At 40.7% G+C, this 25632-nt stretch overlaps 1 protein-coding gene across 1 annotated transcript in view; it reads right to left on the reverse strand.

Moving 5' to 3' along the window:
- rab6ba (RAB6B, member RAS oncogene family a) overlaps positions 1-21660 on the reverse strand; it is a 139488-nt gene extending 117828 nt beyond the window's left edge. The window contains exon 1 of the mRNA XM_029695406.1: positions 21170-21660. Coding sequence (XP_029551266.1) covers positions 21170-21239 — 70 coding nt within the window. The 5' untranslated portion in view covers positions 21240-21660. The remainder of the gene's footprint in view (positions 1-21169) is intronic.
- Between the last annotated feature and the right edge of the window lie 3972 nt (positions 21661-25632).

A 25632-nucleotide genomic window follows, 5' to 3' on the forward strand; every position in this document is an offset into this window, starting at 1 on the left:
ACCTTCATGTGAGCAGAAATGATTCACGTTACTATTTTTGGAACACAAGACTATCTGACTTTGCTCCAACTTAACTGTCTCTTTGTGGAAGAGCGTGCTCACCACCAGATATTGTGTGCTGGAGTTTGTATTGGTTTGGAACCACCAAGACTCTTCCTAGAGCTGGCCGCCCGGCCAAACTGACCAAGAACCCAATTTATTTTCTCTCTCCGTCTCTCTGTCTCTCTCTCTGTCTCTGTGTGAGTACAAGATTTGAAAGCCAATGCTTTTTTTTAATGTTGTGCAGACTGTGCTGTTGAACTCTTTGGAGCACTAAGAAATATAAAACAGACAGAGATGCCAATGCTTCTACCAAATGTACTCCCATCTGTTTGTTCGAGGTGAAACCAACCGAGCAGCAAGGGATTACCTTGGCTTTAGTATTTCACACTACAAGTATTGTGTACTGCATCCTAAATGGTAGCCTATTCCCTTTATAGTGCACTACTTTTGATCCTGGGGACTGGCCAATAGTAGTGCACTACTTTTGATCCTGGGGACTGGCCAATAGTAGTGCACTACTTTTGGACTGCCATATTGATCCTGGGGACTGGCCAATAGTAGTGCACTACTTTTGATCCTGGGGACTGGCCAATAGTAGTGCACTACTTTTGATCCTGGGGACTGGCCAATAGTAGTGCACTACTTTTGATCCTGGGGACTGGCCAATAGTAGTGCACTACTTTTGATCCTGGGGACTGGCCAATAGTAGTGCACTACTTTTGATCCTGGGGACTGGCCAATAGTAGTGCACTACTTTTGATCCTGGGGACTGGCCAATAGTAGTGCACTACTTTTGATCCTGGGGACTGGCCAATAGTAGTGCACTACTTTTGATCCTGGGGACTGGCCAATAGTAGTGCACTACTTTTGATCCTGGGGACTGGCCAATAGTAGTGCACTATAAAGGGAATAGGGTTGCCGTTTTGTGATGTACAACAAATATTGTGTAAACATACTGTAGTGATTCTGCTTACCTCACAAACCTGCCCAGGGCAAAAACCCTCTACGTGCTAACATATTAAATGCAGAGAGCTAGTAGGCTATCTGTGTACAACTCCAACAATGCCCCTGTTGATTGCTCTGAGGCGGCTGAGAGTGGGCAACTTGGCTCCCGCAATAAGCGTGGGTTGAGCAGGGAACTCAGACTTGAGCAGGGAACTCAGCTGATTTGCCAGCTTATTTAAACCCCCATTTAGCTTTGACCAACCAAAGAAGTTAGAGCCAGACGCCTTGCTCAGCCATCCTCCGCACAGCACAGACAGTAGGGTAGAGGACCAGCCCTGGGTTCACATACTATTTGAAATCACTCATCAATATTATAATTATAATTCCTAAAACCATGTCTCAAGCATGGATTACACTTGAGGCCCGTACGATTTCCACAGAGTCGGGTATGGCTGCCTTTTCCTGTTACGCTCCTTGCCTATGGAATAGCCTGCAGACTAAACTTGAGACTCTTGTCCCCCTTGCTCATTTAAAATATTTATTGGAGCATTTTTATTGTTATATTGCTTGTAACTGTTTCGGGTAATGCAAGTTCGTGTGCTGTTATGGGGAATAACCTGAGTGTAATTGTAAATGTCTGCTGCTGTATTTTTTTTGTGTTATCTGTGATCGTTTTGTCTTGTCTTGTGTAGTTTCTTAATCATTGTACCTAAACTGTATGTGTAAACATGTATACGCAGGGCCCAGCTGTAAAAGAGACCTTGGTCTCAGTCTGTGTTCCTTGTTGAAATAAAGGTACAATAATAATAATAATAATAATAATAATAATAATAACAATAATAATAATAATAACAATAATAACAATAATAATAACAATAATAATAATAATAGTAATAATAATAATAATAATGATAATAATCTAATAATAATAATAATAATAATAACAATAATAATAATAATAATAATAACAATAATAATAATAGTAATAATAATAATAACAATAATAATAATAATAACAACAACAATAATAATAACAACAATAATAATAATAATAACAATAATAATAACAATAATAATAACAATAATAATAATAACAATAATAACAATAATAATAATAACAATAATAATAATAATAATAATAATAATAACAACAATAATAATAATAATAACAATAATAATAATAATAATAACAATAATAATAATAATAATAATTAGCCACTCCTGTTGCTTCATCTCTCCATAATTTGTTTTTAAATTCCGCATCAATCAACAGAGCCTTAACAGTACTTACATTCGATTTCTTAAATAGGTGCATGCTTATCAAGGCATTGAAGTAAACAACAAAAAGTAATAAAATACAGATAAGTGTTTGTACCCAGGTCTGTAAAACACAGCTCAGGAAACAGAATGGAGGAGAGAGCCTAAGAGCTATCCAGCCAGGAGGAGAAGCTTCCTCTGATAACACATTTAACATGCAGGAAAGGTGAAGCCAACACCACCTGACCCATCTGGAGTTCCCATTCCCTCTGAAGAAAGTTGACTTGTTCTTCTTCAACAGCAGAACATCCAAAATTTTTTTTTTTAACTTTCACTCTTCAAGTGGAGATCGATTATTCAGGTAGTCTTACTCAAAATCCTCATTGTCAGAATCAAACTTCTTCTTGTGTACAAAAGCAGAACACAAATTGATAAAGTCTCAGATCAATGTATACATTGTATATCTTTAAGATAGCGTGCACGCTAAGGAGAAACAGTCGACCTATGATTTTACATTTACATTTTAGTCATTTAGCAGACGCTCTTATCCAGAGCAACTTACAGTAGTGAATGCATACATTTCATACATTTTTTTTTCTTCTGTGGTGGTCCCCCGTGGGAATCTAACCCACAACCCTGGCATTACAAACACCATGCTCTACCAACTGAGCTACAGTTGCTATATTTTGTAAGCTCTGGGCCCATATTCATAAAGCCTCTCAGAGTAAGAGTGCTGATCAAAAATACAGCCATTCTTTCCCAGCCCATAACATTTTCCCACAATGCACCATCATTTAAATTGGAACGCAGTGGCTTTACAGTAACGTGTTATACATGACGTCAGAGCTCTGGCTCTGTGCTTCACAGCGCTGTGTGGGGGTTTTGACAGCCGTTCTGAACTTGTGCACTGCTAGCAACAATAAGTTGTCCCCGTCCCTCACAGTAATTGAGAAACTTTTTGCAAATGTGTTGTCTGAGTGAAGGAAATATTGTCAATTATGAGAACTCTATGTATTTTGAAAGATGAGACGTTGAGGATTATAATAAATACTTATTTGACGTCATACAAGCCAAACACCTGAGAGTCCAAATGGGCACTTTACATTTTCGCATCATAAAACTCATGTCATTTACACTGTCAACGTTTATGATCATTATGATTGATGTACAGTTACAAGATTTACATTTATATTACATTTTATTCATTTAGCAGACGCTCTTATCCAGAGCGACATACAGTAGTGAATGCACACATTTCATACATTTTTTCCGTACTGGTCCCCCGTGGGAATCGAACCCACAACCCTGGCGTTGCAAACACCATGCTCTACCAACTGAGCCACACGGGACCATAATATGACATGTGGTCATACCCTGGGTTGTTCTGAACAGAAGGAGCCTGTTTGTTTACTGTGAAGATAGTTCGCCGGGGCACACGCACCTTAACGCACGCATGACTCCTTTCTACGCAGTCCGAAAGTACAATCTGTTTCTCTGAATAGCCTTGTGAAAGTCTAACACTGTAAGATCATATTTTATAACTTAGCTTAGCTAGCTCCCCGCTTGTACTAACAAACTCCTGCAACTTATCCAGAATGCCGCATCCCACCTGGTGTTCAACCTTCCTAAGTTCTCCCATGTCACCCCGCTCCACCTCACACTCCACTGGCTTCCAGTCGAAGCTTGCATCATCTTGAAGACCCTGGTGCTTACCTGCAGAGCAGCAAGGGGAACTAGCCCTCCTTAGCTTCAGTCTATGGTCAAACAATACACCCCAACACTCCGTTCCTGCCACCTCTGGTCTCTTGGCCCTCGCACCCCTATGGGAGGAGGGCAGCTTCCACTCAGCCCAGTCAATACTTTTTTTTCTGTCCTGGCACCCCAATGGTTTAACAAACTTCCCCCTAAAGTCAGGAGAGTCCCCTGCCCATGTTTAAACATTTTTTTTTTTTAAAGTTAACAAAATGCAGGAAAAGTTCAGTAAACGCAAAATGCACATAAAAGTAGTGTTTGGATTCAGTCTTGTGAACCGTTATGTTCTCACCTTCGGTGTAATCATGTTCACGTACTACTCCAAACACTTCCCTTTTAATTGCTACCATGTTTATGCTTTTCATATGTCTTCTGTAAAGAACATTACAATTTATCCCTGTCCATATAGGCCAGTGGTCACCGAGCGGTCGATCACCAAACATTTCTGTAAAAAAAAAACAATGACAAAGCTTTGCGTTCCTTTAAAAAAAAAAAAATGTTTCGTGCTGATGGCGGTAGATGCACTTGATTCAGCAGCCCTAGTGCTGATGGCGGTAGGTGCACTTGATTCAGCAGCCATAGTGCTGATGGCGGTAGGTGCACTTGATTCAGCAGCCCTAGTGCTGATGGCGGTAGGTGCACTTGATTCAGCAGCCCTAGTGCTGATGGCGGTAGGTGCACTTGATTCAGCAGCCCTAGTGCTGTTGTTGGTAGGTGCACTTGATTCAGCAGCCCTAGTGCTGATGGCGGTAGGTGCACTTGATTCAGCAGCCCTAGTGCTGTTGGTGGTAGGTGCACTTGATTCAGCAGCCCTAGTGCTGTTGGTGGTAGGTGCACTTGATTCAGCAGCCCTAGTGTTGATGGCGGTAGGTGCACTTGATTCAGCAGCCCTAGTGTTGATGACGGTAGGTGCACTTGATTCAGCAGCCCTAGTGCTGTTGGCGGTAGGTGCACTAGATTCAGCAGCCCTAGTGCTGTTGGCGGTAGGTGCACTTGATTCAGCAGCCCTAGTGCTGATGGCGGTAGGTGCACTTGATTCAGCAGCCCTAGTGCTGTTGGTGGTCGGGGCACTTGATTCAGCAGCCCTAGTGCTGTTGGCGGTAGGTGCACTTGATTCAGCAGCCCTAGTGCTGTTGGCGGTAGGTGAACTTGATTCAGCAGCCCTAGTGTTGATGGCGGTAGGTGCACTTGATTCAGCAGCCCTAGTGCTGATGGCGGTAGGTGCACTTGATTCAGCAGCCCTAGTGCTGATGGCGGTAGGTACACTTGATTCAGCAGCCCTAGTGCTGTTGGTGGTAGGTGCACTTGATTCAGCAGCCCTAGTGCTGTTGGTGGTAGGTGCACTTGATTCAGCAGCCCTAGTGCTGATGGTGGTAGGTGCACTTGATTCAGCAGCCCTAGTGCTGTTGATTTAACTCTGCAAAATGTACTGTGTGTCGTCTACATTAGTAAATTATGACGTTGCCCGACCTGCGCCAGCCTGGGCACCAGGTGCAATTACAGTACGCGACCGACCGACCGACCGACAGACCGACAGACATAGAGAGAGAAGAGATGGTTTATTTATCAAAAAGTAGCCAAATGAAATGTGAGACTGGAGTGGCCAGACAGCCTTTATGGTAGAGTGGCCAGACAGCCTTTATGGTAGAGTGGCCAGACAGCCTTTATGGTAGAGTGGTCAGACAGCCTTTATGGTAGAGTGGCCAGACAGCCTTTATGGTAGAGTGGCCAGACAGCCTTTATGGTAGAGTGGTGTCGTGTCTTTGGCTATGCCGGATTAATTGATATGACATGCTATTCTATAAAATCCTTTCTCTGTAATTAATATTACCTGATTGAGCTAATCATGTAAATAATTAACTAGAAAGTCGGGGCACCACGAAAGAGTCTTTAAAGAGCTGTTATCTTCCGAATAAACTCTTAAAGACCTAGTAATATTTTATATCAATAGCAGTCAATATTAATCATCACCTTATATCAGTCTCATCTGAACATCGTAGAATTTTTGGTTTTCTTCACGAACCCTGGCTAACAAGTTCAATCAGCAATACAAACTTTGGTTTAATTATTTATTTACTAAATACCTAACTAATCACACAGAATTACATATACACAGAATGGATCATACATTGATTACTAATTATGTCCTACAAGAAAACGTCCCTGGGGGACGGAACCCCGTATGATGGCTGGTTACACAAAGAGAGGGGGTTGGGCTTGAATGAAAGCGACTGAAGAACAAAGGGAGAAGCTATGCTATCGTAAATACAGAATCTTATGCATTCTAAATAACCGCCCATTTGGAAAAGGAAAATGCAATAAATATTTACTCTGAGCTGCGCTTCGGTAGGTTGGTTGTAGATGCTGGCCGTGTTGCCCAACAGAGATCTTCCTTGCCCTTTTAGGAGTGTCTCTGGTGGTTAACCGAATACTTGGCTGTGTCGTGTAGTCTGTTAGAAGAGATCCTTTGTCCGTCCTTTCCTAGCCCACATTTACAGCGGCCGCTGCTAACTCAACGGCTAGGAGGTATCACTTCTGGAGTGAATAAGAGTTCAAAGTTCATACCATTCGCAACCAAAGCTCACGCTGAGGTTGGCTTAGTTCTGTAGTTGACATGTTAGTCCTTTTAACGTGGAACCGTCGTCCTCACGTCCTCGGAACAGCTTATTATCTGAGTCCTTCTGACATCGGACCGTCACCCTAATGTACCCGGAACAGCTTATTATCTGAATCCTTCTGACATTGGACCGTCGCCCTAATGTACCCGGAACAGCAAGTTATTTGCCCTTTTAACGCAGAGGCTGCAGGCCTCGCGTACCCGGAACAGGAAGTTACATTTTCGTCAAGAGCTTATATAGTGGAGGGAGAGAAGGGTGTGTTTCATAGTTTATAACCAATGTCATATTTCTTGAATTGTGTATTGGAGAGTGGTGGTAATCTAGCCAATTTCTGGAAAGTGGACAAATCTTTTAAACAAAACTTCACCCCCTCGTTACCCCAGCAGGTTTTAACAGCCTCTGGGCTCATACTTGATGAAATTGACATTTGTGGTGCTTTTAATAACCATTTTGCTTCAGCACCTGTTTGAAAGGAAAGTATCTGAAAATGAATCTCATTCCCACTAGAGGGAGCCCTTCAGTCACCTCAGAACAGATTGTAGAGAATGATGCACTTATAGACTCACACTTTATTTAATTTCAACCATTTGATGTCTATGATGTACTAAAGGCTTTGCTAAAGATTGATGTTAAAAAATCAATATGGGTCGATTCACTTGATCCCTTCTTACTGCAGCTCTCTGCCCTACTTATTGCAGAAACATTGACCTATATGTTTTACTTGACAATTGTTTCTGGTGTCATCTTTCCTAAGATATGGAAAGCAGCCAAATCGCCTCTCCCTGCAGAAAGGAGGAGATCCTTACATTGTCTTGAAGGAGGAGAACTTTCCATTGTCTTGAAGGAGGAGATTCTTACATTATCTTGGAGAAGGAGATCTTTACATTATCTTGAAGGAGGAGATCTTTACATTATCTTGAAGGAGGAGATCCTTACATTGTCTTGAAGGAGGAGATCCTTACATTATCTTGAAGATGGAGATCTTTACATTATCTTGGAGAAGGAGATCCTTACATTATCTTGGAGAAGGAGATCTTTACATTATCTTGAAGATGGAGGTGCTTACATTATCTTCCCTGTGGCTCAGTTGGTAGAGCATGGTGTGTACAACGCCAGGGTTGTGGGTTCGATTCCCACGGGGGGCCAGTACAAAAAAAAAATAATAACAATAAATGCGTGAAATGTATGTATTCACTACTGTAAGTCGCTCTGGATAAGAGCGTCTGCTAAAATGACTAAAATGTTTAAAAAAAAATCTTTAAGGAGGAGATTCTTACATTATCTTGGAAGAGGAGATCCTTACATTATCTTGAAGGAGGAGGTCTTTACATTATCTTGAAGATGGAGATTCTTACATTATCTTGGAAGATGGAGATCTTTACATTATCTTGATGGAGGAGGTGCTTACATTATCTTTCCAGAGTTTTAGAATCTCTGGCCAACTATCAGCTAAGAACTTTTTTACTTAATCTATATGTTCTCCAGTCTGGTTCTAGACCAGGACATTTAGACCAGGACATTTAGACCAGGACGTTTAGGCCAGGACATTTAGACCAGGACATTTAGACCAGGACATTTAGACCAGGACATTTAGACCAGGACATAGCACCGTTTTCAGCTGCTACGCTTGTTTAAGATGTATTAACTTGCTTAGATCATAAAAATCATATACTGATGAGCTAGTTAAAAAGCTCAGGTTTAAAGCGGGCTTCTTTTATTGAAATATATCTTTCCCTACAACAGCAGGAAGCAGATTGTACATTCAACTTTCCTGTCAGTTCTTGACTATGGTGACACCATTTATCAGAATGCAGCAGCCACGACTCTTAAACCTTTGCATTTTGTCTACCATAGTAGGACCCTTCGCTTTATCACAGGTGACAGTTTCAATACTCACTACTACATCCTGTATTAAAGGCTGGTCCTCAGTTATAATACTCACTACTACATCCTGTATTAAAGGCTGGCTGGTCCTCAGTTATAATACTCACTACTACATCCTGTATTAAAGGCTGGCTGGTCCTCAGTTATAATACTCACCACTACATCCTGTATTAAAGGCTGGCTGGTCCTCAGTTATAATACTCACTACTACATCCTGTATTAAAGGCTGGCTGGTCCTCAGTTATAATACTCACCACTACATCCTGTATTAAAGGCTGGTCCTCAGTTATAATACTCACCACTACATCCTGTATTAAAGGCTGGTCCTCAGTTATAATACTCACTACTACATCCTGTATTAAAGGCTGGTCCTCAGTTATAATACTCACTACTACATCCTGTATTAAAGGCTGGCTGGTCCTCAGTTATAATACTCACTACTACATCCTGTATTAAAGGCTGGCTGGTCCTCAGTTATAATACTCACCACTACATCCTGTATTAAAGGCTGGCTGGTCCTCAGTTATAATACTCACTACTACATCCTGTATTAAAGGCTGGCTGGTCCTCAGTTATAATACTCACCACTACATCCTGTATTAAAGGCTGGTCCTCAGTTATAATACTCACCACTACATCCTGTATTAAAGGCTGGCTGGTCCTCAGTTATAATACTCACTACTACATCCTGTATTAAAGGCTGGCTGGTCCTCAGTTATAATACTCACTACTACATCCTGTATTAAAGGCTGGTCCTCAGTTATAATACTCACCACTACATCCTGTATTAAAGGCTGGCTGGTCCTCAGTTATAATACTCACCACTACATCCTGTATTAAAGGCTGGTCCTCAGTTATAATACTCACTACTGCATCCTGTATTAAAGGATGGCTGGTCCTCAGTTATAATACTCACTACTACATCCTGTATTAAAGGCTGGTCCTCAGTTATAATACTCACTACTACATCCTGTATTAAAGGCTGGTCCTCAGTTATAATACTCACTACCACATCCTGTATTAAAGGCTGGTCCTCAGTTATAATACTCACTACTACATCCTGTATTAAAGGCTGGTCCTCAGTTATAATACTCACCATTACATCCTGTATTAAAGGCTGGTCCTCAGTTATAATACTCAGTACTACATCCTGTATTAAAGGCTGGTCCTCAGTTATAATACTCACCACTACATCCTGTATTAAAGGCTGGTCCTCAGTTATAATACTCACTACTACATCCTGTATTAAAGGCTGGTCCTCAGCTATAATACTCACTACTGCATCCTGTATTAAAGGCTGGTCCTCAGTTATAATAATCACTACTACATCCTGTATTAAAGGCTGGTCCTCAGTTATAATACTCACCACTACATCCTGTATTGAAAGGTTGGCTGGTCCTCAGTTATAATACTCACTACTACATCCTGTATTAAAGGCTGGTCCTCAGTTATAATACTCACTACTACATCCTGTATTAAAGGCTGGTCCTCAGTTATAATACTCACCACTACATCCTGTATTAAAGGCTGGCTGGTCCTCAGTTATAATACTCACTACTACATCCTGTATTAAAGGCTGGTCCTCAGTTATAATACTCACTACTGCATCCTGTATTAAAGGCTGGCTGGTCCTCAGTTATAATACTCACTACTACATCCTGTATTAAAGGCTGGTCCTCAGTTATAATACTCACTACTACATCCTGTATTAAAGGCTGGTCCTCAGTTATAATACTCACTACCACATCCTGTATTAAAGGCTGGTCCTCAGTTATAATACTCACTACTACATCCTGTATTAAAGGCTGGTCCTCAGTTATAATACTCACCATTACATCCTGTATTAAAGGCTGGTCCTCAGTTATAATACTCAGTACTACATCCTGTATTAAAGGCTGGTCCTCAGTTATAATACTCACCACTACATCCTGTATTAAAGGCTGGTCCTCAGTTATAATACTCACTACTACATCCTGTATTAAAGGCTGGTCCTCAGCTATAATACTCACTACTGCATCCTGTATTAAAGGCTGGTCCTCAGTTATAATACTCACTACTACATCCTGTATTAAAGGCTGGTCCTCAGTTATAATACTCACCACTACATCCTGTATTGAAAGGTTGGCTGGTCCTCAGTTATAATACTCACTACTACATCCTGTATTAAAGGCTGGTCCTCAGTTATAATACTCACTACTACATCCTGTATTAAAGGCTGGTCCTCAGTTATAATACTCACTACTACATCCTGTATTAAAGGCTGGCTGGTCCTCAGTTATAATACTCACTACTACATCCTGTATTAAAGGCTGGTCCTCAGTTATAATACTCACCACTACATCCTGTATTAAAGGCTGGCTGGTCCTCAGTTATAATACTCACTACTACATCCTGTATTAAAGACTGGTCCTCAGTTATAATACTCACTACTACATCCTGTATTAAAGGCTGGTCCTCAGTTATAATACTCACTACTGCATCCTGTATTAAAGGCTGGTCCTCAGTTATAATACTCACCACTACATCCTGTATTAAAGGCTGGTCCTCAGTTATAATACTCACCACTACATGCTGTATTAAAGGTTGGTCCTCAGTTATAATACTCACTACTGCATCCTGTATTAAAGGCTTGTCCTCAGTTATAATACTCACCACTACATCCTGTATTAAAGGCTGGTCCTCAGTTATAATACTCACTACTACATCCTGTATTAAAGGTTGGCTGGTCCTCAGTTATAATACTCACCACTACATCCTGTATTAAAGGCTGGTCCTCAGTTATAATACTCACTACTACATCCTGTATTAAACGCTGGTCCTCAGTTATAATACTCACTACTACATCCTGTATTAAACGCTGGTCCTCAGTTATAATACTCACTACTACATTCTGTATTAAAGGCTGGTCCTCAGTTATAATACTCACCACTACATCCTGTATTAAAGGCTGGTCCTCAGTTATAATACTCACTACTGCATCCTGTATTAAAGGCTGGTCCTCAGTTATAATACTCACCACTACATCCTGTATTAAAGGCTGGTCCTCAGTTATAATACTCAGTACTACATCCTGTATTAAAGGCTGGTCCTCAGTTATAATACTCACCACTACATCCTGTATTAAAGGCTGGTCCTCAGTTATAATACTCACTACTACATCCTGTATTAAAGTCTGGTCCTCAGTTATAATACTCACTACTACATCCTGTATTAAAGGCTGGTCCTCAGTTATAATACTCACCACTACATCCTGTATTAAAGGCTGGTCCTCAGTTATAATACTCACTACTGCATCCTGTATTAAAGGCTGGTCCTCAGTTATAATACTCACTACTACATCCTGTATTAAAGGCTGGTCCTCAGTTATAATACTCACTACTACATCCTGTATTAAAGGCTGGTCCTCAGTTATAATACTCAGTACTACATCCTGTATTAAAGGCTGGCTGGTCCTCAGTTATAATACTCACCACTACATCCTGTATTAAAGGCTGGTCCTCAGTTATAATACTCACCACTACATCCTGTATTAAAGGCTGGTCCTCAGTTATAATACTCACTACTACATCCTGTATTAAAGGCTGGTCCTCAGTTATAATACTCACTACTACATCCTGTATTAAAGGCTGGCTGGTCCTCAGTTATAATACTCACTACTACATCCTGTATTAAAGGCTGGCTGGTCCTCAGTTATAATACTCACCACTACATCCTGTATTAAAGGCTGGCTGGTCCTCAGTTATAATACTCACTACTACATCCTGTATTAAAGGCTGGCTGGTCCTCAGTTATAATACTCACCACTACATCCTGTATTAAAGGCTGGTCCTCAGTTATAATACTCACCACTACATCCTGTATTAAAGGCTGGCTGGTCCTCAGTTATAATACTCACTACTACATCCTGTATTAAAGGCTGGCTGGTCCTCAGTTATAATACTCACTACTACATCCTGTATTAAAGGCTGGTCCTCAGTTATAATACTCACCACTACATCCTGTATTAAAGGCTGGCTGGTCCTCAGTTATAATACTCACTACTACATCCTGTATTAAAGGCTGGTCCTCAGTTATAATACTCACTACTGCATCCTGTATTAAAGGCTGGCTGGTCCTCAGTTATAATACTCACTACTACATCCTGTATTAAAGGCTGGTCCTCAGTTATAATACTCACTACTACATCCTGTATTAAAGGCTGGTCCTCAGTTATAATACTCACTACCACATCCTGTATTAAAGGCTGGTCCTCAGTTATAATACTCACTACTACATCCTGTATTAAAGGCTGGTCCTCAGTTATAATACTCACCATTACATCCTGTATTAAAGGCTGGTCCTCAGTTATAATACTCAGTACTACATCCTGTATTAAAGGCTGGTCCTCAGTTATAATACTCACCACTACATCCTGTATTAAAGGCTGGTCCTCAGTTATAATACTCACTACTACATCCTGTATTAAAGGCTGGTCCTCAGCTATAATACTCACTACTGCATCCTGTATTAAAGGCTGGTCCTCAGTTATAATAATCACTACTACATCCTGTATTAAAGGCTGGTCCTCAGTTATAATACTCACCACTACATCCTGTATTGAAAGGTTGGCTGGTCCTCAGTTATAATACTCACTACTACATCCTGTATTAAAGGCTGGTCCTCAGTTATAATACTCACTACTACATCCTGTATTAAAGGCTGGTCCTCAGTTATAATACTCACCACTACATCCTGTATTAAAGGCTGGCTGGTCCTCAGTTATAATACTCACTACTACATCCTGTATTAAAGGCTGGTCCTCAGTTATAATACTCACTACTGCATCCTGTATTAAAGGCTGGCTGGTCCTCAGTTATAATACTCACTACTACATCCTGTATTAAAGGCTGGTCCTCAGTTATAATACTCACTACTACATCCTGTATTAAAGGCTGGTCCTCAGTTATAATACTCACTACCACATCCTGTATTAAAGGCTGGTCCTCAGTTATAATACTCACTACTACATCCTGTATTAAAGGCTGGTCCTCAGTTATAATACTCACCATTACATCCTGTATTAAAGGCTGGTCCTCAGTTATAATACTCAGTACTACATCCTGTATTAAAGGCTGGTCCTCAGTTATAATACTCACCACTACATCCTGTATTAAAGGCTGGTCCTCAGTTATAATACTCACTACTACATCCTGTATTAAAGGCTGGTCCTCAGCTATAATACTCACTACTGCATCCTGTATTAAAGGCTGGTCCTCAGTTATAATACTCACTACTACATCCTGTATTAAAGGCTGGTCCTCAGTTATAATACTCACCACTACATCCTGTATTGAAAGGTTGGCTGGTCCTCAGTTATAATACTCACTACTACATCCTGTATTAAAGGCTGGTCCTCAGTTATAATACTCACTACTACATCCTGTATTAAAGGCTGGTCCTCAGTTATAATACTCACTACTACATCCTGTATTAAAGGCTGGCTGGTCCTCAGTTATAATACTCACTACTACATCCTGTATTAAAGGCTGGTCCTCAGTTATAATACTCACCACTACATCCTGTATTAAAGGCTGGCTGGTCCTCAGTTATAATACTCACTACTACATCCTGTATTAAAGACTGGTCCTCAGTTATAATACTCACTACTACATCCTGTATTAAAGGCTGGTCCTCAGTTATAATACTCACTACTGCATCCTGTATTAAAGGCTGGTCCTCAGTTATAATACTCACCACTACATCCTGTATTAAAGGCTGGTCCTCAGTTATAATACTCACCACTACATGCTGTATTAAAGGTTGGTCCTCAGTTATAATACTCACTACTGCATCCTGTATTAAAGGCTTGTCCTCAGTTATAATACTCACCACTACATCCTGTATTAAAGGCTGGTCCTCAGTTATAATACTCACTACTACATCCTGTATTAAAGGTTGGCTGGTCCTCAGTTATAATACTCACCACTACATCCTGTATTAAAGGCTGGTCCTCAGTTATAATACTCACTACTACATCCTGTATTAAACGCTGGTCCTCAGTTATAATACTCACTACTACATCCTGTATTAAACGCTGGTCCTCAGTTATAATACTCACTACTACATTCTGTATTAAAGGCTGGTCCTCAGTTATAATACTCACCACTACATCCTGTATTAAAGGCTGGTCCTCAGTTATAATACTCACTACTGCATCCTGTATTAAAGGCTGGTCCTCAGTTATAATACTCACCACTACATCCTGTATTAAAGGCTGGTCCTCAGTTATAATACTCAGTACTACATCCTGTATTAAAGGCTGGTCCTCAGTTATAATACTCACCACTACATCCTGTATTAAAGGCTGGTCCTCAGTTATAATACTCACTACTACATCCTGTATTAAAGTCTGGTCCTCAGTTATAATACTCACTACTACATCCTGTATTAAAGGCTGGTCCTCAGTTATAATACTCACCACTACATCCTGTATTAAAGGCTGGTCCTCAGTTATAATACTCACTACTGCATCCTGTATTAAAGGCTGGTCCTCAGTTATAATACTCACTACTACATCCTGTATTAAAGGCTGGTCCTCAGTTATAATACTCACTACTACATCCTGTATTAAAGGCTGGTCCTCAGTTATAATACTCAGTACTACATCCTGTATTAAAGGCTGGCTGGTCCTCAGTTATAATACTCACCACTACATCCTGTATTAAAGGCTGGTCCTCAGTTATAATACTCACTACTACATCCTGTATTAAAGGCTGGTCCTCAGTTATAATACTCACTACTACATCCTGTATTAAAGACTGGTCCTCAGTTATAATACTCACTACTGCATCCTGTATTAAAGACTGGTCCTCAGTTATAATACTCACTACTACATCCTGTATTAAAGGCTGGTCCTCAGTTATAATACTCACTACTACATCCTGTATTAAAGGCTGGTCCTCAGTTATAATACTCACTACTACATCCTGTATTAAAGGCTGGTCCTCAGTTATAATACTCACCACTACATCCTGTATTAAAGGCTGGTCCTCAGTTATAATACTCACTACTACATCCTGTATTAAAGGCTGGTCCTCAGTTATAATACTCACTACTACATCCTGTATTAAAGAGTGGTCCTCAGTTATAATACTCACTACTACATCCTGTATTAAAGGCTGGTCCTCAGTTATAATACTCACTACTGCATCCTGTATTAAAGGCTGGCTGGTCCTCAGTTATAATACTCACTACTACATCCTGTATTAAAGGTTGGCTGGTCCTCAGTTATAATACTCACCACTACATCCTGTATTAAAGGCTGGTCCTCAGTTATAATACTCACCACTACATCCTGTATTAAAGGCTGGTCCTCAGTTATAATACTCACTACTGCATCCTGTATTAAAGACTGGTCCTCAGTTATAATACTCACCACTACATCCTGTATTAAAGGCTGGTCCTCAGTTATAATACTCACTACTACATCCTGTATTAAAGGCTGGTCCTCAGTTATAATACTCACTACTGCATCCTGTATTAAAGACTGGTCCTCAGTTATAATACTCACTACTACATCCTGTATTAAAGACTGGTCCTCAGTTATAATACTCACTACTACATCCTGTATTAAAGGCTGGCTGGTCCTCAGTTATAATACTCACTACTACATCCTGTATTAAAGGCTGGTCCTCAGTTATAATACTCACTACTACATCCTGTATTAAAGGCTGGTCCTCAGTTATAATACTCACTACTACATCCTGTATTAAAGCCTGGTCCTCAGTTTTAATACTCACTACTACATCCTGTATTAAAGGCTGGTCCTCAGTTATAATACTCACCACTACATCCTGTATTAAAGGCTGGCTGGTCCTCAGTTTTAATACTCACTACTACATCCTGTATTAAAGTCTGGTCCTCAGTTATAATACTCACTACTACATCCTGTATTAAAGGCTGGCTGGTCCTCAGTTATAATACTCACTACTACATCCTGTATTAAAGGCTGGTCCTCAGTTATAATACTCAGTACTACATCCTGTATTAAAGGCTGGTCCTCAGTTATAATACTCACTACTACATCCTGTATTAAAGTCTGGTCCTCAGTTATAATACTCACTACTACATCCTGTATTAAAGGCTGGTCCTCAGTTATAATACTCACTACTACATCCTGTATTAAAGGATGGTCCTCAGTTATAATACTCACTACTACATCCTGTATTAAAGGCTGGCTGGTCCTCAGTTATAATACTCACTACTACATCCTGTATTAAAGGCTGGTCCTCAGTTATAATACTCACTACTACATCCTGTATTAAAGGTTGGCTGGTCTTCAGTTAAGTCCTACTAAACAAGTTCTACTAAACAAGCTTCCAACTTACGTAACTTTGTTGTTTTAGTATAAAAACATGACTTACCAAACCCGTTCACAGGGTTAGTTAACTGTTGAGGTTCCTTCAGATCTCCACCAAATTATGTAAATCCTCTTTTAGTTTTAATGCATTTCACTGCTGGAACAATTTTTACAAAACTCATTACAATTGGATGTTGTCGTGCCGCTCGGGCAATTTAAAGTCTTGACTGAGGACCTAGTAGCTCGAGGAATGGAACTGTTTTTCTTAAATGTTGTGTTGTATTTTTTTTTTTACATGGTATTGGTTGCCATTTTGTTTCAGATTGTATACGAGTGTTGTATTACTGTGATCAGAGCATCCTTGAGAATGAGACGCTGGTCTCAATGGGCCTGGGAGTTCAGCTCAGAACCGTTGACAAACACTTGCCTTGAAACAGCTCCAACTAGAAACTGTCTGAAGGACTAGAGCAGTCAGAGAGTCTCTCCTCTAGGGTTGGGCTCATTTCAAAATTAAAGTCAGTCAATTCAGGAGGTAAATTGACATTCCAATTCAATCATTTTAAAATGCATTTATTTTCAATGAATTCATAATAAAACTGAAAAGGAGAAAGTATTCATTTTCAAAAGTTGTTCCTTTTGAATCACTTCCTGAACTGACTGCTTTCAATTGTAATTGACCCCACCCCCTTGCTCTTCCCCCCACAAAAAAATCTCCAGGATGATGAGTAGATTGTCATTTCATCTCATCATTTCAACGGAACAATTCAGTTTGGATCCAGGCTAGCAGCCAGAGCATCTGGCCTCTACTCTCTCCTCCACGCAAATCTACAGGAGCCTCAGAGCTTCAACCGACAGAGCTATCCAAGCTAGTATCACTGGACCTTCTGGCATGATAGTCCAATGACCTTGGTAATATTCAAATTCATGCCCACATGCCATTTCAAACAAATCAGCCGACGCTGAAAACAACGAAGAAAATGAGAACATTCTGCGGAGTCCAGAGGTTAATTAAGTAGAATGACTCAGCAGACAATTCATATTCAAAAAGAACAGGTTTTCATTATTTATATATGTACACTTGAACAGTGACAGTCTAATCAACCAAGTTTTGTCCAAGTATGAAATAAAGTTAACTATAACTACAGATCTTTGCAGATGTTGGCCTCAACAAATATAGTCTTCAGTTCTCAGCAACAAATAGAAAGACTAGGCTGTAATATCGTACCATGAGGCGTTATTACATGGGAATTGAATAACCATGGATGGTGTTTATATAAAGGACGTTTTACCTTTACAAAGCGCCATTTCCCTTTACCATTTACACTGTAATACTAGATATAAAACATCATTTTACCTATTAATCAAGTACAATGTCAAATGATTAACACAGATTTTTCATTGCATAATATTAGGTCTGATCATTTCAACTGACACCAGTGATTAAGACTACATTTTAAACAATATCCTATCAATATACCATCTATCTTATCAAACAGCATCCACCTGCCTTTCCGCTGACACACGAGAAAGGGGGGGACTTGATAGTCAAGGAATAAAAACCTGTGACTGTCGGTCCAACTGATTCATATAAGATGGCCTGTGAAGAACAAGACTGGTGGAGCCATTTCATCAGTGGTCTACGCCCCATTGTCATCACCTATCCTATCCCCCTGATAAGACACTCAGTTACGCCCACTGTGTGTACAGACAGTGACCGATCCCCCCAGTAGCCAGACACTGACTGACCCCCTCAGTAGCCAGACACTGACTGACCCCCCCAGTAGCCAGACACTGACTGACCCCCCCAGTAGCCAGACCCTGACTGACCCCCCCAGTAGCCAGACCCTGACTGCCCCCCCCCAGTAGCCAGACACTGACCCCCCCCAGTAGCCAGACACTGACTGACCCCCCCAGTAGCCAGACACTGACTGACACCCCCAGTAGCCAGACACTGACTGACCCCCCCAATAGCCAGACACTGACTGACCCCCCCAATAGCCAGACACTGACTGACCCCCCCAGTAGCCAGACACTGACCAACCCCTCAGTAGCCAGACACTGACTGACCCCCCCCAGTAGCCAGACACTGACTGACCCCCCCAGTAGCCAGACCCTGACTGACCCCCCCAGTAGCCAGACCCTGACTGACCCCCCCAGTAGCCAGACCCTGACTGACCCCCCCAGTAGCCAGACCCTGACTGACCCCCCCCAGTAGCCAGACACTGACTGATTCCCCCCAGTAGCCAGACACTGACTGACCCCCCCAGTAGCAAGACACTGACTGACCCCCCCAATAGCCAGACACTGACTGACCCCCCCAATAGCCAGACACTGACGACCCCCCCAGTAGCCAGACACTGACCGACCCCCCAGTAGCCAGACACTGACTGACCCCCCCAGTAGCCAGACACTGACTGACCCCCCCAGTAGCCAGACCCTGACTGACCCCCCCAGTAGCCAGACACTGACTGACCCCCCCAGTAGCCAGACCCTGACTGACCCCCCCAGTAGCCAGACCCTGACTGACCCCCCCCAGTAGCCAGACACTGACTGATTCCCCCCAGTAGCCAGACACTGACTGACCCCCCCAGTAGCAAGACACTGACTGACCCCCCCAGTAGCCAGCCACTGACTGACCCCCCCAGTAGCCAGACCCTGACTGACCCCCCCCCCAGTAGCCAGACCCTGACTGACCCCCCCAGTAGCCAGACACTGACTGATCCCCCCCAGTAGCCAGACCCTGACTGACCCCCCCAGTAGCCCACTGTGTGTACAGACACTGACTGAATTGGTGTCATTTGTGCATTCACAGGAACTGAATGACTTGCTGTTGATTGCTGCTGGCTAGATTGAAGGTCAGGGGGTGGGATCTGAAGCCAGGTCCCCCAATGGGGGCATTTCCTCTTGAGCTGAGGGGGGACACTGATTTTGAAGTTGCAGGTAGGGCTACAATGACACCCAGAGAGAGCTGATCTGACATCATAACTGTGAATAAACCCGTTTCCCTAACTGATGAGATGTAACAAGGCTTTAAGTTGTCTCATAACATGGAGGGGGTGGAGTAGTGGAGCCTGTTAGGGACAAACTGAGCCAAGATATGCTAGAGACAAGTTGGTCATCATAGAAAACAGACATCCATCAGTCTATCTATTCAACGTAACCTTTCATGGGATCATCATTTTATTTTGGGCCATTTTACAACATTCTTCACTATGGAAACGACCAAATTACTTAGTCATCATCTGCAGAGAGAGAAAAAGAGAGAGAATGAGAGACAGAGAGAGAGAGAATGAGGGAGAGAGAATGAGAGAGAGAGGGAGACAGGGAGAGGAGAGAATGAGAGAGAATGAGAGAGACAGAGACAGAGACAGAGAGAGACAGAGAGAGAGAAAAACAGAGAGAGAGAGAGACAGAGACAGAGAGAGACAGAGACAGAGAGAGACAGAGAGAGAGAGACAGAGAGAGAGACAGAGAGAGAGACAGAGAGAGAGAGACATGGAGAGACAGAGAGAGAGAAAAACAGAGAGAGAGAGAGAGAGACAGAGAGAGAGAGAGAGACACGGAGAGAGAGAGAGACACGGAGAGAGAGAGAGAGAGAGAGAGAGAGAAAAACAGAGAGAGACAGAGAGAGAGAGAGAGAGACACGGAGAGAGAAAGAGACACGGAGAGAGAGAGAGAGAGAAAAACAGAGAGAGACAGAGAGAAAAAACAGAGAGAGAGAGAGAGAGAGAGAGAAACAGAGAGAGAGACAGAGAGAAAAACAGAGAGAGAGAGAGAGAGAGAGAGAGAGAGAGAATAGCCTACAGTGGAAGAGACTGCAGCTACACAAGTTCTCACCGACAGACAACCTGGGTGTGTCTCATTCAATACCCAGAATTCTTTATTTCTCTCTTTTAAACCAAGCACAGCTCTTGAGACAATAACACCACCAAATGTATATAACAACTGTAGCATACATAGCAATTATTAGGTTTTATGAATATTGTAAATTATTGTCAAACTGGACTGCAAAAAAAAAAACTCTGTTTCGCCCCCTGCTTTGCATAAAGTGTAATCAAAGCAATAAATATCCCAAACAATGAAATGCATTGACTGACATCATAAACATTTTATAATGAACAACGTATATTGATCTCTGGACTATTTGTGACCGATATAACAAAAACAAAACAAGCTTGTCATTTTCCTACAGAAAATGTAGTCAATTCTTCATCATGTTAGGCTACTACACGTATGTTTTATAGATGTCAGTGAACTTCACTTAGCCCGTTAACACCCAGCACATCATATACAAATAGAATATAACTTCTCCCAAAGCTTCTGAATGACTTACCGCTTTGCTCCCCCAGAAAGACCAGTTTGAATTTTCTTAAGGGGTTCCCAAAGTCACTACCCACAGACATGTTTTAGGGGGGGAGGGGGGGAGTTGAATTTCTAAACGATTCGGTTAATTAAAACGCTCTTTCCCAGTGGTCCGGGTTTGTGGTGCTGATGATGTTGGGTGTGACAACTGAAAACGCGACGCCTTTAATCCGTTCAACCTGCTCTCTCTTCCTCTCCCTCAGTGAGCGCTGATGCACTGTGGACGGCTGCTGTTATTTTGTTAATGCCGATCTGCGCCTGCGCTGTCTCTCCTCGCCCCGCCGCTCTCTGTCCGCCGCCCCCTCCTCCTCCTCCTCTCTGCTCTGACACATGACGTCATGCGAAACGGGGGAACGAGGAAAACCTTTCGGGTACTATTGTGCGCGACATCTTCCGATTATTCATTCCATTAATCCTACTGTGTTTCTAATCCTCTCTCTAACTATATATATATAGTTATATATAGTTATATATATATATAGTTATAACTATATAGAACTATATATTCAGGCAAACGGCAAAAGAAGCACAATTGAAATTGATAAAAAACTAAACTAAAAAAATCACAGATGACAACTGGTTTGATGCAGATTGTAAAATTATAAGGAAAAAACTTAGAACACTATCCAACCAAAAGCAGAGACCCAAATAATGGTGAATTACGCCTTCATTACTGTGAGACTTTAAAACTCTATAAACGTACACTCAGAACCAAAAAAGCACAGTACAACAGCAAGCAGCTGACACTAATTGAGGAGTCCATAAACACAAACAACTTTTGGCAAAATTGGAAAAAACTAAAAAAATCTAAACAAGAGGAATTAGCAATACAAAATGGTGACATATGGACAACCCATTTCAAAACACTCTACAACACCGTTCAAATTGACACAAACGCAGAACAACGCCAAATCCATGAGAAGTTGAATGGATTAGAAAAAGCTATAAAGGACAATCAAAACCCATTGGACTCCCCAATTACTGACCAGGAGCTCTATAAGAAACTTCAGGCTCTCAACTTTAAAAAAGCCTGCGGACCTGATGGCTTCCTAAATGAGATGCTCAAACTCACTAGTGCAAAATTTCAATTGGCTATATTAAAATTGTTTAATTTGATCCTGAGTGTAGGTTATTTCCCTGACATCTGGAATCAAGGACTCATAACCCCAATCTTTAAGAATGGAGACAAATTTGACCCTAACAATTACAGAGGCATTTGTGTGAACAGTAACCTGGGGAAGGTTTTCTGTAGTATCATCAATGTAAGAGTTCTAAACTTCCTTAATAAGCACAATGTCTTGAGTAAAAGCCAAATTGGATTTATACCAAAACATCGCACAACTGATCATATTTACACCTTACACACCCTGATAGATAAACATGTCCACCAAAATAATACCAAAATATACACTTGCTTTATCGACTTCCAAAAAGCATTTGATTCTATTTGGCATACAGGACTGTTCTACAAAGTTATTGAAAGTGGTGTAGGGGGTAAAACATATGACATAATTAAATCAATGTATACTGGCAATACGTGCAGCATTAAAATTGGTAAGAAAAGGACAGAATTCTTTAACCAGGGGCGGGGCCTTCGTCAGGGTTGCAATCTGAGCCCTGCACTCTTCAATATTTACATTAACGAATTGGCCACTATTCTAGAAAAATCCTCAGCCCCTGGTGTTAGTCTCCACAATTCAGAAGTTAAATGCCTACTCTTCGCAGATGACCTATGCCTGCTGTCACCCACAGCACCTGGCCTACAGCAGAGCCTGGACCTGCTAGAGCAGTACTGCCAGACCTGGGCCCTGGCAGTAAACCCCAAAAAGACTAAAATAATGATTTCCCAGAGAAGATCCAGATCTCAGGGAATTAGACCAAAGTTCTCAATTGGTACAAAATATATAGAGTACTGTACACACTACAATTACTTAGGTTTAAAAATAAGCTCAACTGGACACCTTAATGAGGCAGTGAATGAACTGAGAGAGAAAGCACGCAGGGCATTCTACGCCATTAAAAAGCAAATTCAAATTGAAATACCTATTAAAATTTGGCTAAAACTAATTGAATATGTCATTGAACCAATTGCACTTTATGGCAGCGAGGTGTGGGGTCCACTTGCAAAACAAGATTTCATCAAATGGGACAAACACCCCATTGAAACCCTACATGCAGAGTTCTGTAAGATTCTCCTACGTGTCCAGAGGAAAACTACAAACAATGCATGCAGGGCAGAATTAGGCCAATATCCACTAATAATAAAAACTCAAAAAAGAGCAATTAAGTTTTGGAAACATCTAAAATACAGTGACCCCCCTCTCATATCATTACCAAGCCCTGCAATGCCAAGAGCTGAGCAAAGAAAAGAGTCCCCTCATCCAGCTGGTCCTGGGGCTGAGTTCACAAACCTGTTCTACTAACACACTGAAGCCTCAGGACCAGAACATCCAATCAATCAGAATAAACCAAATTACAACACAGTCAAAACAAAACTACATTGCTTATTGGGAAACACAAGCACAAACACAAAGCAAAATGCAGTGCTATCTGGCCCTAAATCGACAGTACACTATGGCTAAATATTTGACCATGGTTACTGATCAAAACCTTAGAAAAACCTTGACAAAGTACAGGCTCAGTGAGCACAGCCTTGCCATTGAGAAGGGTAGACACAGGAAAACCTGGCTCCCTGTAGAGGAAAGGCTGTGCAACCACTGCACAACAGCAGAACCTGAGACGGAGCTGCATTTCCTGACAAAATGTCAAAAATATAAAACAATTAGAGTGTCATTTCCCCAAATTTGAAACCCTTATTCAAGGTTTTAAAGACCTCTCTGATGAGGATAGGCTACCCATCCTGTTGGGGGAGGACGCAGACAGCTGTGGGTTGGCAGCGCACTACATTGCTGCCTGCCATAAGTTGAGGGACAGTGTCTGACAGACCAATAAACCTGCACATGTCCTCAACTGTATGATTATTGTTATTGTTGAATGTATGGTTATATTGACCGTTGGTTATTGTTGTTACTGTTGTCCCGTTGACAATTTTTGATTCTCATTTTTATTTATTTTTATATTGTAAATATCCAAAGTAAGCTTTGGCAATATGTACATTGTTACGTCATGCCAATAAAGCGAATTGAATTGAATTGAATTGAGAGAGAGAGAGAGAGACACAGAGAGAGAGAGAGAGAGAGACTCATTCTCTCCCAACACTCTCTTAACTTTTCCACCACAATGTAGTAACAATTGTACAATATAAAAACAAACAATTTATTATTTACATAAATCACATTCATTTGGTGTTGCATATAAGGCACATAAGTGAAGCTAATCTAAACTTAGCATAACATTGTATTAAAAATCTATTTCAACAAGAGAACATATTATTTAAAACAGTGTCATTGATATGTGATGCATAGCATATTATTGTGATTAAAGCAGATGTCATATGTTTATCATACGATTATAAAGTTACCATTCTTTGTATAAAACTCTATATAATGCTCACTAAATGCCTCTGTGTACGAGACAAACATCTATAACTAATATAGATATTAAGTTAGCTTGAAACCTGAATGGACAACATCCCTGGGCTAACAGCAAGTATACAGTTGATATACAGTTGATATACTAGTATACAGTTGATATACTAGTATACAGTTGATATACAGTTGATATACTAGTATACAGTTGATATACAGTTGATATACTAGTATACAGTTGATATACAAGTATACAGTTGATATACTAGTATACAGTTGATATACTAGTATACAGTTGATAAACAGTTGATATACAAGTATACAGTTGATATACTAGTATACAGTTGATATACTAGTATACGGTTGATATACTAGTATACAGTTGATATACAGTTGATATACAAGTATACAGTTGATATACTAGTATACAGTTGATATACTAGTATACAGTTGATATACAAGTATACAATTGATATACAAGTATACAATTGATATACTAGTATACAGTTGATATACTAGTATACAGTTGATATACTAGTATACAGTTGATATACAGTTGATATACAAGTATACAGTTGATATACAAGTATACAGTTGATATACTAGTATACGGTTGATATACAAGTATACAGTTGATATACTAGTATACAGTTGATATACTAGTATACAGTTGATATACTAGTATACAGTTGATATACAAGTATACAGTTGATATACAAGTATACAGTTGATATACTAGTATACAGTTGATATACAAGTATACAGTTGATATACTAGTATACAGTTGATATACAAGTATACAGTTGATATACTAGTATACAGTTGATATACAAGTATACAGTTGATATACTAGTATACAGTTGATATACAGTTGATATACTAGTATACAGTTGATATACTAGTATACAGTTGATATACAGTTGATATACTAGTATACAGTTGATAT

This window comes from Salmo trutta, chromosome 17, assembly GCF_901001165.1.
Source record: "Salmo trutta chromosome 17, fSalTru1.1, whole genome shotgun sequence".
NCBI classification, from domain to species: Eukaryota; Metazoa; Chordata; class Actinopteri; order Salmoniformes; family Salmonidae; genus Salmo; species Salmo trutta.